Below are 18,266 nucleotides of genomic sequence, written 5' to 3' on the forward strand. Positions count from 1 at the left end.
AAAAAAGATGTCCAACACTCAGCACTCCAGCCAATCAACGAAACGTTTCTCCAGCCAGCTCCGATTGCCCTGTTATCTGCGAACACGGTTGCCATTCCAAAAAAAATTTAGTGTACCAAAATTTTGCAAAAATGTACCAATTTTAAAAAAATGTACCACAATTTTTTTTTGGTATTTTTTAATAGTATATTTTGTTAACGTTTTTTTAAATTATTTTTTATTATTTCATATTTCATTTTTTTAGTATAATATTTACACACAAAAACAGAACTTTTATTTAATCAATTATACTTTTCAAACATAAAGATAACAAAAACACAACTTTTACTTGAATAATAATAAATCAAATTTTAAACTTAGTTAATTTTTAATAATGAACAGTCTTTTGTAGACCAAACATAGTGAATGTATTTACAATCAATCAATTTCTTGCAATACATTAAGTTATTTAGTGTTTTAAATTCTAATTTATTTGGTAATTTAGTTTTCATTAACGAAATTTCAAAAAACTTTCGCTCTGCTGCAGCAGAGCTGTGTGGCAACGACATCAAATTGTTTATGGATTTTATTAAGCTCCTGAACAGCGGTTCGTCAACGCCGTTTTTTACTTTCAATGTCTGTCCAAAATTTACGAATATCTTATTTCTTTTCCCTGCTTAAAAGAAAGTCGGAGTTGCAACTCTGCAACTAGTTGGTTACGTCGGGATATTATATCATCAGGATCACCATTGTATAAATTTTCAAAGGTTTTCTTAGAGGTACTATGGAAAGTTCTTCTTCGCTTAGAAATTTGGCTGACACAAAACATCGCAAATCGACTGTATGCTATATTTTCCAGTGCTAGTCGATATGAAAAAAAAGTGATCCAATGTACCAACGCATAAAAAATGTACCAATTTTGGTACATTTGTACCAAAAATGGCAACCGTGCCTGCGAATAACAATAAAAACGATATCATTGTAATTGCGCCTACTTATTGCCCGCCCGTAATTAGATGGTCTGACATCTTGGCTACAGATGGAGAATCACACTTCCCGTTTGAAAGAAAAAGGCCATCGGCAATTAACTGCGCGATTTACTCTGGAATAAAAAGCAGACAAATTAAAATTTCACTCAACAATTGAACGCCTCCATTACAAACCACACACAAAACTGACGCTATTACACTGCCCCCACGAAGCACATGTGACGCAGTGCTCAGCCCACTTTCATAGAACGATAACGTTAATAAATACAGCTTACACCCAAGATGCAAATGCACACACACCACTACACGCAGCAACAAACCCTGTTGCCAGACTCTCTGGAGCAAAAATTGCTGGATTTCAGAAAAAAAATTGCTAAAAATTGCTAAAATTATACAAAAAATAGCCAACAAAATTGCTAAATATTTTAAATGGCATTATTCATCAAGTTTGTACATTTTTAATTCATTTAAGAATAAAATCTTGAAATTAAAAAAAAAAAAACAGGATTAACAAATATTACAGTGAACTCAAGTAGCTCATATAATCGAACCACATGGTTAAATACAAGCCCCGATTTCATTGCAAACTGTTAATCGCAATTTTTGCAGTAAATGACAAAAGGAATACATAATAAAAAGGATTTAAGTAAAATAGCTCAAATTGCCAAAAGAGAAATAAAAAGTTGCTAAATTTGTAGCTAATAGCATTTTTAAGTTTAAAAGTTGCAAATTAACTAAAGCAACTAAATTGCTACACTAGCAGCACTGCTTCACAGATTTTACAATTTCACAATTTGTATTTAGCTAATGAGTGAACGAACTAAGTTCGCACATGAACTATAAACAGAATCACACTATAATGCAAATTTTTGTGAGTAAACCTCAAAATACATCCTATCGGTAAAAGAGCTATCGGAACTTTTTAAAAAGTGCCAAAAGTAGCCGAAGCTTTGAAAAAAATGCTAGATTTCTAGCTAATAGCATTTCACAAAATCTTATAGCTTTTGCAGTTTCAAAATAGCTAAGCTAAAATGGCAACACTGCCCTGGGGGCAGACGACTCGCTGCTTCACATAACCACCAACGGGTAAGTGCAACATGCTCGCATTGTACACTCAACACAGACGACGCTCCAATTCGGTGCAGACCCTGGATGAGACGAGCGCGACAGCTGCAAGAGACAGCTCATCGCCATGATGAGAAAGAGCTGTAAAAAACATTTATTTTAATTTTTATAATTGAAAATTTGTATAAGCGTTGCATTGTTTACCTTTTCCAAACGTAGTGTGACCAGAATTGGTAACTAAATAATTCCATGTTCACTCCAGTATATTCTAGTATACTAAGCGTTGCCATTTATTTAGCGTTACCATTTAATTGGCTTCTCCACTTAGCGTTACCACTAAGGGAACGAGCTAAAAACAAAAAACATTTCTTTAAATTTTATGTAACATAAAAATTGTATAAGCGTATTATCACTAACCATACAATACATAGATGCTTCATACCATACAAATTTTTGTATCATTAAAAACTGAATTATGGCGACCCCAGTCGGGTCGTGCGCTGCGATTCGAAGTTCGAACACCAGAGCCTCTTCGGCTCATTCGAAAATTCGAAGTTCTAACCAGTGTTGCCATATTAGCTATTTTATTGCTAGATCTAGCTATTTTGAAACTGCAAAGCTATAAGATTTTGTGAAATGCTATTAGCTAGAATTCTAGCATTTTTTTTTAGATTCGGCTACTTTTGGCACTTTTTAAATAATACCGATAGCGCTTCTATCGATAGGATGTATTTTGTGGTTCACTCAAAAAATTTGCAGTATCGATTCCGTTTATAGTTCATGTGCGAACTTAGTTCGTTCACTCATGAGCTAGATACAAATTGTGAAATTTTGAAACGGTGAAGAATCTGTTAAGCGAAATACTGGTGAAAATATTTAAAAGACAAGTTAGATAATGTCGAAAGTTATCTATAAACAACATTTTCACGACGCGTGGTTGCAGAATGAAGAGTTTAAGGATTGAATACGCTAAGATGTGACAGATACAACGAAGGCGCGAAGCTGCATGACATCAAGTCGCACTTGGCTGCACCTTGTTAAAACAAAAGTGAGGAATGGACGGCATTTGAAAACTCTAAATGCTATTTTAGCCATAAGGTAGGCTACATTGATAACTACAATTCTAAGATTTACACTAATAAAATGAATGTTCATTTACAGATATGGACTCAAAAGAAGTGGAATGTGTTGTTATAACTACACATTGCCAACAAAATATTTAAAAATGATATCTGAATCAGATAAATATAAAGATTCGGTTGAGGACACCATCGATATAGACCGAATTTCTGTTTTATTTTAATAAAAACCATTTAAAAGTAACACACAAACATTAGCAATTTTTTTTAGCAGTTTCATATTTTTTTTTGAGTTATTTCTAGCATATTTTTTCTATCAATTTAGCTATTTCAGCTCATGAAATTCTGGCAACACTGGTTCTAACGCAGCGCGCAGCGTTGAGTTCAGTCGCAAATCAAATGCGGAGCGATGAGCACGGATGTATTTCGTTGCGCTCTGCTTTCGTTTCTATGTATGCGTGTATGTATCTACATACATGCTCGCCTATATTAGTATGTGTATGCATATGAAGTTTTGCAACGTGCAGTTGCCTCACTGACAAGCAGCTAACGCACGACAATTTTGTTTTGCCGCGACGAAAGTCTTGGAGATGAAGACAACAACAATTGCTTGCGTTCTATATGTTTGCAGTTAAATGGCACTTGCACATGCATATGTATATGCATATTTTGTTTTTTTTTTAATGCGATTTAAATTTTTTCATTCCCTTTCAAGTTTACTGACAGAAGTAAAATCTAATCGCGCATTGATTTTTGATGATTTACAAATTCCTTTTTGCAAACACTTTTTAAAACTCTATTTAAAAAAGTTTGAACTTTAAAATTTTTTTTTTACATTTTAAGAACGAAATACACCCGTGCTCATCGCTCCGCATTTGATTTGCGACTGAACTCAACGCTGCGCGCTGCGTTAGAACTTCGAATTTTCGAATGAGCCGAAGAGGCTCTGGTGTTAGAATCGCAGCGCACGACCCGACTGGGGTCGCCGTAGTTCAGTTTTTAATGATACAAAAATTTGTATGGGATGAAGCATCTATATATTGTATAGTTAGTGCTTACTGTTAAAGTTTGCCCGCCAAATGTTAAAAGTTCAAATAATTTATAGAAGTTGCTCAAAATGTAATATAAAAAGGAAACAATAAAGTAAACCTTCAGTCTGCGTGCTGAAGGGAAAGTACATATTTATGCAAAACGCGAAGAGCATGATTTCTTCAATGGATCTCCTCCTTCGACAGGATCCGAATGCAGCCATGACCTGTGCTACATCTTTCCAAGCGATGGCGAATCGGGAACCACAGACAACGAAGTCAACAAGCAACTTCTGCCACCTAAACCACGCCCCGCCAAGAACAAGATGACTCCACTTCAAGAAGACACAATCAAGTCGAGGGATGATGAGCCTCCAAAACCAAAGATTACCCAAAAGACGCACCCCTCCAAACCAGTTAAGACACTGACGACGGCCAATAAGGTAAACCCACATACATATACCACTTACTACATCTGCTCTACAAGCATGCACTGCCGCTTTCCGCAGCGAATGCCCATAAAAGGATCGCCAGCACAAAAACCCCACTTTTCTGGCATAGCAACAGCAGCAGAAACTTCTAAAAATTTTAACGCTGATACAAAAAAAAAACGGCACCCACGCACACCATCGGGCATCAAAAATCAGGAAATATGCAAGAAAAGAGAACTTAACTGTGCATATTTCCCCGCCACTCCGTCACAACTAGGCCGCAGCAGCAATAAAAGCAAAAACGAACACAGACGAACTGAACGCACACACACTACTGCGAACTGACCAGCACCCGACAAGCACAAATTTGTGCTTGGATGTGTAACACAAGCTGCCAACACAAGCACCAATACCAGCAAGCAACAGTCGCACACGAATATGCATACAATTGCGAATTCGGACAGCATAGCGAACAGCCTTTGAACATGTCGACCACTGTCTGCTGTCCTACATCCTATGCAGCCCACAATCCATCACATCGATGGACACTCTGCTTGCAGCCAATACTCCCCTTACCGGAAATAATACGCTGATGGACAATTTGCAACGCCATTCTACTCCTGCACGCAGGCGTGTAGAACTGCACTGTGGCCCCCGCACCACCATCAGCTGGCACTACGGATCCACCTGACGTCATCACACATACACAATTTGGACCATACACATACCTGTAACCACCCCTGGTCTAGGCTGGACCTGCGTCAACACCATGTAAGCGCCATCTGTCTCAACCAACACCACCACCCAACAATGGCGGTCTTTTTTTATTATATTTATATGGTCCTATGGCAAGCTGGCAGACTGTTGCAGTTTGCGATCTATTGAAACATACAGTCATCACCTGGAGTACTCCTGCTATAACCTGTCAGTACGGTTCGTGCGAGTTGCTCGCACCTCGGCCTCTTTTCATTAAAAGAGGAGACGTGACAAGAAGGAATTGGCGAATAGAATTCTTGATGGGGCGACGTTGGACTAACGGCAACTCTCTCTCTCCACTCAAGTCACAAAATCTAGCAACAAGGTAGCTGTAAAGCACATCCCTATGCTTTACAGTACCTAGGCCCCTGTGCAATGGCCATTGCCAACAGGTGATTGAGAGTGTCGAGGCAAGCGGACGTGCGCCGCTCGACAGTTTGCAGTTTGATTTATTAGTTTAACTTAGCTTAATCTACCTAATTGAATTGTATAATTGTATCAAACACTGCCCCGCGCAGAGCGACAAACAATAAAGCCACGCCAAGCGCGCGCATTACTAAATAAAAAAAGACAATTAAGAATATGGGCAAAAAAATGGTGTATTAATTAACCTAAACGTTAACAAAACAGCCCACGTTCTACATACATATATACACTAAAGACTAGGTGCATCTTACCTAACCTAAGACCAAACCCTCTCACAATCAATGGACAAACAATAACCAATAAAAGCTGACATCAATACTTAGGCGTACAACTGGATAAAAGACTAACACTCATTCATCATGTCACTAACTTAACCTCCAAACTAAAATCAATAAATAAAAAACTACCCTGGCAAATAGGTCCTCAAAGCAGACTAAAAAATAACTGCAAGGCAGTCATTATAAAACAATTAATATACCCTCAGTGGCAATATGCCTTACCAGTCTGGGGCTCATTGGTATCCGACATCCAGCTTAAAAGAATCTAATCCCTGCAAAAAAAGAATAATTAGAATATCACTCAAAGCTACACAAAAAATGTTACACTATACGACAAATCCAACCTCAAAACAGTTGACCAAACATTTTATGATTCAAGCCACAGGTTCTTCTCCTCATTGACTTGCCATCCGAATCCATACTGCAGACTGCTTCTCTCTGATCCTTATATCCCTTGTCGCCTGGCAAGACCCAAGTATTCAAGCTGCTCCGAGCTCAAGCCATCTCGGCTCAATCACCCTTACTGCACACCCTGCTCGGTCTGGAGCAAGAAGCATCTCAAAAAAGAGAATCCGAGTTAGCTGCCACTGCAAAAAAAGCAAAAGAAAAAATAATGAGCCGCCTAGTAGCATGTGCGAGATATTAATTAACCACTTCAAGCGTAAAAAGAGATCAAATACTGACACATCAAAGCCAAACATTACAACCGAAACCATTCTTAATCAAACACCCAAAGAACAAAAAATAGCACACAATGCAACACATGCAACCAACTCAATTCATGATACACACAACCTACTACAAAACACAAGTCATAACTGCTTAGCTAACGCACTACATGCTAATAATGCATACCAACTCTCAGAACACTCACACAACTCTAAGGCTGATGTCAGAGTGCGAGCGAGAAGCGATGCGATAATATTGGGCGAGAACGAGCGATAAACCACTGCAACCCTTTTCATATGCAATCGCTCGAAAGATGTCAGAGTGAGAGCGAAGCGAGTTGCGAGTTCAAGCGAGAAAGCGAGAGCAAAGCGAGAGAGCAGTTTGCAACCTGCTTTATCGCTTCAACTCTCTCAGAGCGTACGATTGTTTTCTTGCATTCTGTGATTTAATTACCGTTTATTTTCAAACCTTACAAAATAACAATGTAACTCGCTTCTCACAAAGCTCTCACTCTGACATCTTCTCGCTTTGCTCATCGCTTCTCGCATCGCTTCTCGCGCGCACTCTGACATCAGCCTTACCTACACACAATTAAAAATCCAACTAAAAATATAATTACACCACTAAACAAAGATAACAGCACACCGTCATCAGTCACTAAAGACACAAACAACTCACGTGCAGAAAGATTAACCACCTGGCCCTTCGAGAGCCGAAATAATTTATCAACAGCCATTAATAAAACTCACAACTTCCAATCTCTAACAACTACTCTACCCACACTGACAAACTCTAAAGAACGCTCGTTAATTCAAACCGAGACGGTAAACTTTTCTATCACTAGACAACTACCTAATAAGCAAACTACCACTCAGATTACAACATACATTACCAATGATAACTCTATCACATGTAACACATGTAACACCCAGCAACTCAACACAACCTAGTAATTTAACACCGCACTTTAACCCTACTGGCAGAGACTCTAAACTCACCGAGCACTCACACAATACGAAGACTAAACACAGTGAAGCTACAAAACACATCTTAAACAAAGAGACTTCCGACAATAGACTCATATACGATAGCCTTCACAAAATTGAGTTGCAACTAACACAATTGCTAGACGATGATTAAAGCATCAAAGCCAACAGCTTCTATCTGTGCTCCACATACCTGTCAATTAATAATCCTTCACAAGAAAAAAAACCTGCCAATCGCCAATCTTAACAGCGCTTTGCGGGGCACTGTTTCCCGACTGTCCTGCCCATGTATTGAATATTCTCCAGTGCATGGATGAGGCAGCGGGGATCGGTGTGCCTTGATTGAATCCTGTACGGAATTGCTACTGCACAGTGCCCTTACACCTGTAAAAACAAATACGCCACACCTTTTTTGGAACCGCTTTTCCAACACACCACCTATAAAATGAAAGAACAATTATTAGTATCTAATAAATCTTAACTAATAATTAAAATCTTGTAAACTCAATTCCTTTTCACTTACCCTGTGGGCCCATGTTCCAATTCATACTGTCCACCTGAAATACAAATTAACTCAATTAAAACATGCTTATAAAAAGAAAAAATAAATAAAAAAATAAAATACAAATAATAATAATAATAATAATAAATTAAAATCCAATATTAACAATTTACTAGGTCGAGAATCCCTGCTACTTACCTTTTACTTAAATTTAAAATCCACGAGCCATTTGCCAATAAAAGCAGTGCTACTTTAAAGAAAAACAAACTATTTTTCGCCAGTCTCCTCTCCTCTTCAAAGAATATACTGACAACACATACTGCCTATCGATTGTTTCATGCATTTTATTAAATTAATCAGCCACTAAATTAATATTTACCACAGGCTCCAACCACCAATCAAATAAATTAAAAATTAATTAATTCCTTCCGCCTTGTTTGTTCCTATAATACTGACATCATTTTACTCAATGTGAAATTAATAGCCTATTTCCACTGCACCCAAAACCTCGGTTTTCTTCGGTTTTTTTCCGTTCAGGTCGAATGTTATAGCCTATTTCCACTGCACCCAAAACCTCGGTTTTCTTCTGTCTTTTTCCGTTCAGGTCGAATGTTATAGCCTATTTCCACTGCACCCAAAACCTCGGTTTTCTTAGGTTTTTTTCCGTTCACCACTAAACAAACAGCTGACATTTAAGTGCGCCAAGATATTTCCACTGCACTCAGTTTTTAGGTTTTTCAAAGTCCCGTTTTGGGGTTTCCATTGGCACGAACCGAAAAATATGGGCAACGGTAAATTTCTCAATATGGCCGCTCTAACATTCGGCCTGAACGGTAAAAAACGAAAGAAAAACGAGGTTTTGGGTGCAGTGGAAATAGGCTATTACCTATTAAACCAAGCCACTGAATTAAACACACCGACAAACGTTAATTTTAGCGTTACCAATTTACTGATAGCGGCAGAGTTGCAACATGCACATATAAACAAAAATTTTTAATAAAATTAAACAATAAATATAAGTTCTAATGTATCACTAAAATAATCTAAATTAAACCCACCCTAACGCTAAAACTAAAACTGTAACATATGATCAATACTTTAACTAAAACTGTATTTTCCTAAGAACCAATTGTACCTAAACCTAGCTTAAAAAAAAACAGCCAATACTCATGACTGAAAAACTACAATCGCTTAGGAACATTTGTTCCTAAACCTTAAGTAATGTAACGGATACCATTTATCTAGCTTAAATTAATATAAAAGTTAAGCCAATCCCCTCAGGCAACATATACCTGTAAACAATATCCGTAAGGCCAAATATTGTAAAAATTGCGATAAGAGTAAGAGTACAATAAAGATCACCATCAGTCATTGCTGACTGGCGGGACATTAGCGTCTGGAAAAAACTGTAGCTTTATAAGATCCAATTGTACCTAAACCTAGCTTATAAGAAGCAGCAATTACTCTAAAACTATATTTGTTTAGGAACATTGTTCCTTAACCCTAGCAACGTAACGGACAACATTTATCTAGCTTACACAAAATATTAACGTAAAGTCAATTCCAGCAGGCAACATGTACCTGTAAACATTATCCCTAAGGCTAACAAATTGTTAAAGTTGCTATAAGAGTAATAGAACAATAAAGATCACCATCAGTTGATTCTGACTGGCGGGACATTACCATCAAAAAAAAAGAAGAAATGCTCAGTTTCACCAAATAAAATATAAAAAAAAGCAGTGTCTTCAAAAGTGAAAAACTCCCTCAATACAGTGAACCTTGACCTAATGTCGTCCAACGTGAGTGTAGTCTCTTTATATGACTCCGACGGCACCTCCCGTCCGCTGATCCACTCCTATCCTGACATGGATGTGCCCAGCTCTGACGACGAATACTTCTTAGAAGTACTCTCACCAAACCAAACCGTCCCACTCAGAGAAATCCTCCAGAAACCAGGGTCAAACACCGGAAAATCTCCCACCCAAATCCAACACAACGACAAGTGCCATCATTAAAGGCATACACATTCAACACCAACAACAACCTGACGCCAACGCTCAATCAGTCCAGCAACAAAACATAACCAACATGGCCAATATTGCCAACTTCTCCGCAACATACAAATACAACCAACCAGACAGCCAACACAGAAAAGCAACAACAAAAACTAACCAACATGGCGGCTCCAGTTGGCAACATTAAGCTAGATAATAACAAAAACAACCATCACGCAGCCACTTCCAATCGACAACTACAAAAACAGACGCCAAATCTCGCGCCATTACCAGCACATACACTGTTGATGCCAGATGATGGCAGGAGTGACCACTCAAAACAGCTGACAGTGTGGTCGCGATCGATTGATATCGATAGCGACAAAGTTAGTATACTGTGCGTATACTAACGCCCCCCTACACATACACCAACACAACCTAACAACCCTACGAAGCGCAGCTTAATGCATACCATTGCAAACATGCAAGTGACGGAACCAGTGGCTCCCAAACTACCAACTTAAGTCATCCCTTTGATTGAGGACTGGCTCTTAGACAGCAGAAGCAACGCAAACAGACACCATCCAAGCGCAAACGCGTCGAACTTGACTCCAGCGATGACCTGTTTAAGTTAATAAAAAGACCAGCATTTAAAAGCGAAGCAGCAAAATCTATAATGTAAGCAAGAAGAGATTCCCAAACACTGACTGAACAAGTTCACAAATCAGCCATATAACTTGTTTGAAGTTGAAATCGAGCCCAAATCAGATGGGTCCCACTTAAAGATCCTGCAGCTTCAAGATCTGGGTCTCCAGCTTGTAAAAGTTGAAAGGCAGGCAAAGTCAAATGATCCTGCTCAATGCCACCGATGGCAAGTTTTTGGTCATACCAAAAACTACTACCACATGCCAGAAGAGAAGGGACGAAGCCTCCAAGTGTGCTAACTGTAAGGGCAACCACATCAGCAGCTACAAAGGCTGCCCATCGTACAAGGACACCAGGAACAAATTGCTCATCTCCCGTCAGATGCACCACGCCAAAACGCACAACCTCCATAACCTTCGGAGCCTTCGCCTCCAGCCCCAGGGGGTCAGCCAACAAGTTCGATGCAAGCTACTGCGTCGGCTCCAGCAGCCAACGACAGGCCATCGTACAGTCAGGTTCTCCGCAGCCCTGTGCTCGAGACCGCGCCCCTGTCTCCTGCACCTGGTCGGCTCAACAGGCATCAGCAGCCAGTTCAGCACCACCTGCAAAAAAACACAATCAGTAACGTGAAGATACTACCAGCCAATAAAACTCAACAGCCCTTTGAACTACAGCAGCATCAGCAGTATCAGCATCGACGTCAACTGGCAGATGAGCAGACCCAAAGGAGATCCCCACAGCAACAAAGCAGCAAGCAGCCATACGAAGTCTCAAACGGCGAACTACTTCTGGCCCTCCAAAGATCGGTCGAGATATCGACGCTTCTGGAGGAAAAGGTGAACAAATTATCAAAGACTGTTTATACTGTTCTCATGACACTTATACGTGAAAAACACGGCAGCCCCACAAATTAAACAATAATACTACTCGTGCCAATGACATAGACTTTAATGTTTAATACATCCACTAACAATATTATAAATAGAAACAAACCAGTCGCTAATATTCATAAACCTAACCGCAACTGTGCCCCTTTCAACAAACTAAACATAGCCCACTGGAACTCTAGCCTATATTTTGAATATCCTTCAGTGCTGGGCTGGGGCGGGTGGTGTGGTGGAGTGGTGTGTCTGCTTGGATCCCGTACAGAATTGCTACTGCATACTGCACTTACACCTGAAAGCAAAAAACCAATTCCCTACGCCTTTACAGAACCGCTGTTTCGACTACCTGCAAAACATAAGAACAATATATTAAAATCTAATGTATTTAAAATTAATAATTAAAAGGCTAAAAAAAAAAAACTCATTCACTTACCCTGTGTCTGCACTTACTGCACGCTCCCTCGTTCACTGAATGGTCACAATTTATCAATTTCTAGTCATTCTTCTCATTTATTTACTTAAATAATTTACAAGTGCTTTCAATCAGTTGCATTGACAAGCCCACACGCCGGCCGCCAATTATTATAGCGTTTTGTCCACTCACTGCTCGTTTACTCAGCATGATATCTGCAAAACGAATAAATAAATACATTAACTAACTTGCCATATAACTACAATACTCTCGTACTTACCCTACGCCTTCTCTGGCCTACCGCTCCAACATACCACCTGCAAATAAAAGAACACAATGAATAAACAAAGAACACAATACAATATTAATATTAATATCTAAACTTCAATTTATAAAATTTCCAAATCACTGCGACACTGCAATTAAAACATGTTTAAACATAAACAAAAAATTCTACTACATACCTTGCGTATTAGACATCTGCATGAGTGGCAAAAAATCACATTCAAATGCACAATGCTCAAAATGAGTTGAGTGAATTTGAAAGCAAAGCCAAACTGAAGTGAGTGAGTTGACTCGCTTACGTACGACTCAGTCGCACAAAGAATAGAGAAAGAGAAACGAATTGAATGAAGTGAGAACTCAGAAAACTGAGACGCTGAATTCGAACGATTCAAGTTGCAACTGTAAATAAAATTAAACTGTAAATATAAATTAAAACAACAACATTAAACTAAAAAGAAAATTAAAAATAATGCGGACTACAAATACATACAGATTCGTCCGCTTCTTTTATTAATAAGGTGTCCATGAATGCGTCTTTGAACTGCAGGCCTCAGAAAAAAGAATGCACGTAACAACTCGAATTACTCGAATACACTACGCAGTGCCAAATTTGTCATTTCCCTTTTCGCTTCATTCGTTCTCTTTCATTTCGTTCAACGTCCCAAGCAAGTAAGCAAAACGCGAACTCATACTGATACAATGTCGATTCATTTCTTGCATTCCACTCATTCCATTCAATTCCATTCGAATGTATTCAATGAGACGTATGTTGTGAGTGGTCTCATGCAGATGTCTATGCGTATGTGACAGTGCAGTCCAATCATTGTCTCGTTATACAGCATATAATCTGCAAAACGAATAAATAGATTAAATAGCTTGCTATACAATACAATAATACACTTGTACTTACCTAACTCCTCCTCGGGTCAACTGTTCGAACTTCGAACACACCATCTGCAAAATAAAGAACTCAATGAACAAATAAAAACAACATAATACAATAATAATAGTAATCTTTACATCATCAATTTAATTAACTCAAAAATGACTTCGACTTACCCTGAGCCTGCGCTCGTTGCATGCTCTTCCGACCCCCCGAGTCGCCTAACCAATGGGCCCATGTGCCTGTCCATTCATAAATAGATTTAAAAACACGTATTAACTTATTAAAAATTCTCGTTTCCTACCTCTTGCCCTGCCTCACTCGCACTCACACTGCTCACTTCTTGCAAAACAAAAAAGGAAAAAACAGATAAAATTAACTAATAAATTACAATATTAACAATTAAACGAGGTTGAAAATCTCACCTACTTACTCTGTGCCTTTGATTACATTTTTCATCAATTTTGCTCCATGTGCCAACCTCCAATTCTTATCGATAACTACACAGCACAACAGCAAGCGTATCTTTTAGCTTTTTTCACTGCCATTGCAGTGAAAACAGGCTATTCCACTAATTTCTAAAAATAAATAAAATAAATTTAAAATAAAAATACACTACACAAAACAGCCACAAAATCATTTTTACTACAGGCTCCAGTGACATCCGCCAATTAAAAAATTTTAAACTTCTCTATCGATTACTTTAACGCGCGTACTTCATAGCTTACTTCCACTGACGCTGCCGTGGAAACAGACTACCACAGCCACAAAATAATATTTGTTACAGGGACTAGTGCCAACTGCCAATTAAATAAACTAAAATCAAATGTATCACACTTTTATTCTCCCATACCACCAACATAATAAAACAACTTTACACTATTTAACTTCGGCACACTTTAACGCGCAAATTTAAACTAATCAAATTAAATTATATCCCCCCGCCCTAACACTGACTACACATGCAGTCTCGTTTACCATACTATTTAACTGTCAAATTGCCCACTGAATTAATTACACTGACAAAAGTTAGCGGCAGAGTTGCAATATTTTTATTAGAACTGAAAATGTAAGACATATTAAACATGTACATAAATATAAAAATAAAAAAAAGAGAGAAAAAAAAATAATAATAAAACTTGTAAAACAAAATTTAGATTAATTATGTATTACTAAGTCTAGTCAAACACACTTTAATGCCTAATCTAAATCTGATCTGTCCAATACTTAAATCTAAATTGTAGCTATATAGGATCCAATTGTACCTAAACCGAGCTTATAAGAAGCATCAATTACTCTAATACTATATTGTTTAGGAACATTGTTTCTTATCCCTAGCAACGTAGCGGACAACATTTATAGCCTATTTCCACCGCACGGTTTTCTTTAGTTTTTTTACGTTCAGGCCGAATGTTACGTTCGCCCCATGTAAAAACCCATAAGAAAAAAAAGTCGGTTTTTCTACGTTCGCGAGCTACGTAGAAATAGCGAACGCACTTTTTGGGTAATTATGCGATATTTTGATCGATATGACAACGAAAAAGAGCTCACACTAACAAAACAGCTGACATTAAAGTGCGCCAAGGTATGAAAATAGAAAATAAAAATTTTATTTTGCTTTTTAAAGCAAATTTTTTATATTTTAGATGAGAAAAAAACTCGCAAGCCGTCAATATCGTGGAGTGGCATCCACGAGGCTATGTTGTTCGAGTTGTGGGAGGAGAATTTGACGGCATTGAGGTCTGCCCAAAAAAACACGCACATATTCAAACGTATGTGTGAGAAGTTATTGGCGGCAGGCTTCAATGTAGAGTGGAAGGATGTAAGGACCAAGATAGACAATGTGACCAAAAAATATAAGTAAGTTGTATAAATCATATTTATTGAGTTGAGTAATAACGGATGTATATTTATAAAAAAGAAATGAAATTAAGAAGCGAGGTCCAACTGGCGGTGCGCCATCGCAGTTGCAACATTTTGCCAAGGTCCACAGAATCTTGTCAGCGGTGAAGTCGATCAATTTTGGAGAATGCATCCTCGATAGCTTGGGTAAGCTATGATTTCAAAGCCCTCAACCATCAATAGTAAGTCTTAAATTGTTATTTTTAGATCCCGATGAAGGGAAGTGGGATAGATTCATGTCGTCTATTTCAAATCGTCGGCGCAGGCAGTCCAGTCCTGTGCTAGCTGAACCGTGTGACTCGAATGATTTATATTCGGGTGATTCTAACATCATCCTTTTTGGAGTTGATGATGAAGGTAGTACTGTGCTAAGTCAGCCACTACCGCAAAATATTGTGCTTGAAGCACCGACCAACGCAAATAGCGTAATATTTGAAGAAAGCTCATCTGGCACATTACTACCTTCATCAAGTCAAAAAAGAATGATGTTAGAATCACCCGAATATAAATCATTCGAGTCACACGGTTCAGCTACACATGCTGGGCCGCCTGCAAAAAAAGACGAATAGGCCGACCAATGAGTGAGTTCGAGCGTCTGATGGTCGAGGACGCAAACAGGCGGACCGATATTCTGGAGCGCGGTATCAACGTTCGAAATCAATTAATGGAGCGATTTGTCGTAGCAGTGGAGAGGAAAAAAGCTCTATTTAACAGAGTGAATAGATTAATATTGAAAATTACATTTTTTGACTTTTTGAAATTACTAGTAATGAAGTGCGGCAATTTTTGTTTGTGTGAAGCACTATTATTATTTTGTAAATATTTTGTTAAATAATTTTATATTATTATTTTGTTAAATACTTTTATGTTGTTATTATGATTATGTTAATATTATTTTGTTAAATATGCTTTTGTAAATACTATACTGAAATACTAAAAATTTGAAATAAATGCGTTACATACAAATTCTTTATATTTCAGTTATTTATTGTTTATAATGTATGATGAAATTGCTGAACGAATTAGTTCAGCGTCGCTATCGAAATCAATTGTTTCGTAGTCGTCTTCAGGCTGATGTGGTTCTTCGGGACTAGGTTCCAAAATTTCCGGCATATCGATGTTTTCACGTTTCGTGAAATTATGCAAGATGCAACACGCTGTAATAACAACAGCCGTTTTATTGATATGGTTATCGAGGCCTTTTCCAACTCGCCGAAATCGTGCTTTTAAATGGCCGAAAGCATTTTCGACCACCCTGCGTGATTTGGCCAAAGTATAATAAAAAAGCCTTCATAGATTCATTTTCAGTATTTGAAAAAGCATATGGCTTCATCACTTGAGTGGAAAATTTAAAAGCCGAATCACCAATCATCACAACAGGCACATCAACTCCCGAAATATTGCGCGAGTTATTCTTTAATAGTGTCGACTCATCCAATAATTGACGTAGCCTACTTCGCTCAAAAATTTGGGAGTCATGACAGCGTCCTGGGCCTCCAACGTTTATATAAAGAAATCTGTATCTTAAATTACATTTAACATGAATATACAAATGCAAAAATTAGTATCACACAATAATTGCATATTTACCGAGCATCAACCATTGCAAACAATATAGTTGAGTACCAGCCTTTGTAATTGAAATAGTCAGCTGCATCTGCTGCACGTGGATGAATTTCAATATGACAGCCATCTAAAAAATTCTTTCTTTAATAAAATTCCATGAAAACTATAATTATACTCACCAATCGCGCCTAAGCACTGTGGGAAGCCTAATTCTTCGAAGCCTTTGACACATTCCTCCAATTTGGATTGCGTGAGGAACTTATGCGGGAGGTAGTCGGTTGACAGAACTCTACATGTCTCATGGCAAAATTCTAAGAATATTTTGCAGACCATTGCTGTAGACACACCAAACAACGTGCCCACTGTCCGATACTCCGCAGACGATCCCAAAGTGTATAATGCGATTGCAATCCGCTTATCAAGAGGAATGGCCCTTCGAAATTCTGTGTCTTTTTTGGCCAATCCACAAAGGCGCTCTACAAGGATGCCAAACTCCTCCCTATTCATTCGGAAATGTTCTATAAAAAACGATTCGCTGCTTCCAGGAACATCGCGCTCCCAAAAACACCCATGCCGTTCCTAAAAAATAAAAATATTTATGTAAATATTACATTGCTGCCATCAATTCTACTTACATAGGCCCAAACTGATGGCGATTTCTTTAATAGTGGCAAAGGCCTATACTCGGTTAATTTATCAACCATTTCGTCAAAATCCACATCAAAATCTTGCAATTTAAGAAAATTCCATTTTAAAATCCGCGTGCTGATTTTTGAATTGTTCGCCAACTCGTGTTTACATTTGAACAGCTGATATTTCAGAGCGGCCATATTGAGAAATTTACCGTTGCCCATATTTTTCGGTTCGTGCAGATGGAAACCCCGAAACGGGACTTTAAAAAACGTAGAAAAACTGAGTGAGGTGAAAATAGGCTATTAAACATGTACATAAATATAAAAATAAAAAAGAGAGAAAAATAACAGTAATAAAATTGTAACACTAAATTTAGATTAATTATAAATTACTAAGTCTAATTAAACCCACCTTAACGCCTAATCTAAATTTGATACTCGTGTCCAATATTTAAATCAAAACTGTAGCTTCATAAGATCCAATTGTACCTAAACCTAGCCTATAAGAAACAGCAATTACTCTAAAACTAAAACTTGCTTAGGAACATTATTCCTTAACCCTAGCAACGTAACGGACAACATTTATCTAGCATAAACTAAATGTTAACGTAAAGTCAATTCCAGCAGGCAACATGTACCTGTAAACATTATCCCTAAGGCCTAAATATTGTTAAAGTTGCTATAGGAATAATAGAACAATAAAGATCACCATCAGTTGCTTCTGACTGGCGGGGCGTCTGAAATCGGCAACATTGATTTTTTGTGCTCATTTTGTATGGGGCTGGAGCTGAGGTTATCGTACTTTTCCTGAAATATCTCAAAAACAACCTAGAATAAATTTGTGATTTTTTTAGGGTATATTTATAAAACAATAC

At 37.9% G+C, this 18,266-nt stretch overlaps 2 protein-coding genes and 1 long non-coding RNA gene across 10 annotated transcripts in view; 1 reads left to right on the top strand and 2 right to left on the bottom strand.

The window, feature by feature from the left end:
• Window positions 1-369: 369 nt before the first annotated feature.
• Window positions 370-8,645, bottom strand: LOC132794902 (uncharacterized). 6 transcript variants are annotated; one of them, XR_009633361.1, is made up of 9 exons: window positions 8,568-8,645; window positions 8,387-8,511; window positions 8,210-8,243; window positions 8,094-8,124; window positions 6,376-6,618; window positions 6,254-6,303; window positions 2,238-2,382; window positions 1,143-2,174; window positions 370-1,081 (listed from the first exon to the last, which is right to left on the bottom strand). It is a non-coding gene; the product is annotated as an uncharacterized LOC132794902 (long non-coding RNA). The 6 variants fall into 6 exon arrangements; XR_009633360.1 differs by having other exon boundaries at window positions 371-2,174; XR_009633362.1 differs by lacking the exon at window positions 8,387-8,511 and having other exon boundaries at window positions 371-2,174; window positions 8,568-8,619.
• A 3,106-nt stretch (window positions 8,646-11,751) lies between these two features.
• LOC132794952 (protein pangolin, isoforms A/H/I/S) overlaps window positions 11,752-18,266 on the bottom strand; it is a 51,040-nt gene continuing 44,525 nt past the window's right edge. Inside the window, exons 5-16 of one of the 3 annotated variants that reach the window (XR_009633392.1) lie at window positions 17,395-17,671; window positions 16,939-17,338; window positions 16,784-16,886; window positions 14,020-16,716; window positions 13,717-13,869; window positions 13,596-13,633; window positions 13,468-13,533; window positions 13,319-13,362; window positions 12,899-13,255; window positions 12,588-12,824; window positions 12,404-12,440; window positions 12,202-12,338 (exon numbers count right to left, since the gene is read on the bottom strand). Coding sequence is in view for 1 of the 3 variants with exons in the window: in XM_060805286.1 (XP_060661269.1) it covers window positions 17,600-17,651 (52 nt within the window). In the remaining 2 variants the exon portion in view is untranslated. Of the gene's footprint in view, window positions 12,058-12,144; window positions 12,339-12,403; window positions 12,441-12,587; window positions 12,825-12,898; window positions 13,256-13,318; window positions 13,363-13,467; window positions 13,534-13,595; window positions 13,634-13,716; window positions 13,870-14,019; window positions 16,717-16,783; window positions 16,887-16,938; window positions 17,339-17,394; window positions 17,672-18,266 lie in introns of those variants that run through there. The other 2 variants (XR_009633393.1, XM_060805286.1) reach the window with 2 other exon arrangements.
• Window positions 14,991-15,878, top strand: LOC132794955 (uncharacterized). The gene is made up of 3 exons (XM_060805293.1): window positions 14,991-15,151; window positions 15,213-15,340; window positions 15,401-15,878. The coding sequence occupies exons 1-3, from the start codon at window positions 14,991-14,993 to the stop codon at window positions 15,760-15,762; spliced, it is 651 nt and encodes a 216-aa protein (XP_060661276.1). The 3' UTR covers window positions 15,763-15,878.

The sequence above is a fragment of the Drosophila nasuta genome, chromosome 4 (assembly GCF_023558535.2).
Source record: "Drosophila nasuta strain 15112-1781.00 chromosome 4, ASM2355853v1, whole genome shotgun sequence".
Taxonomy (NCBI): Eukaryota; Metazoa; Arthropoda; class Insecta; order Diptera; family Drosophilidae; genus Drosophila; species Drosophila nasuta.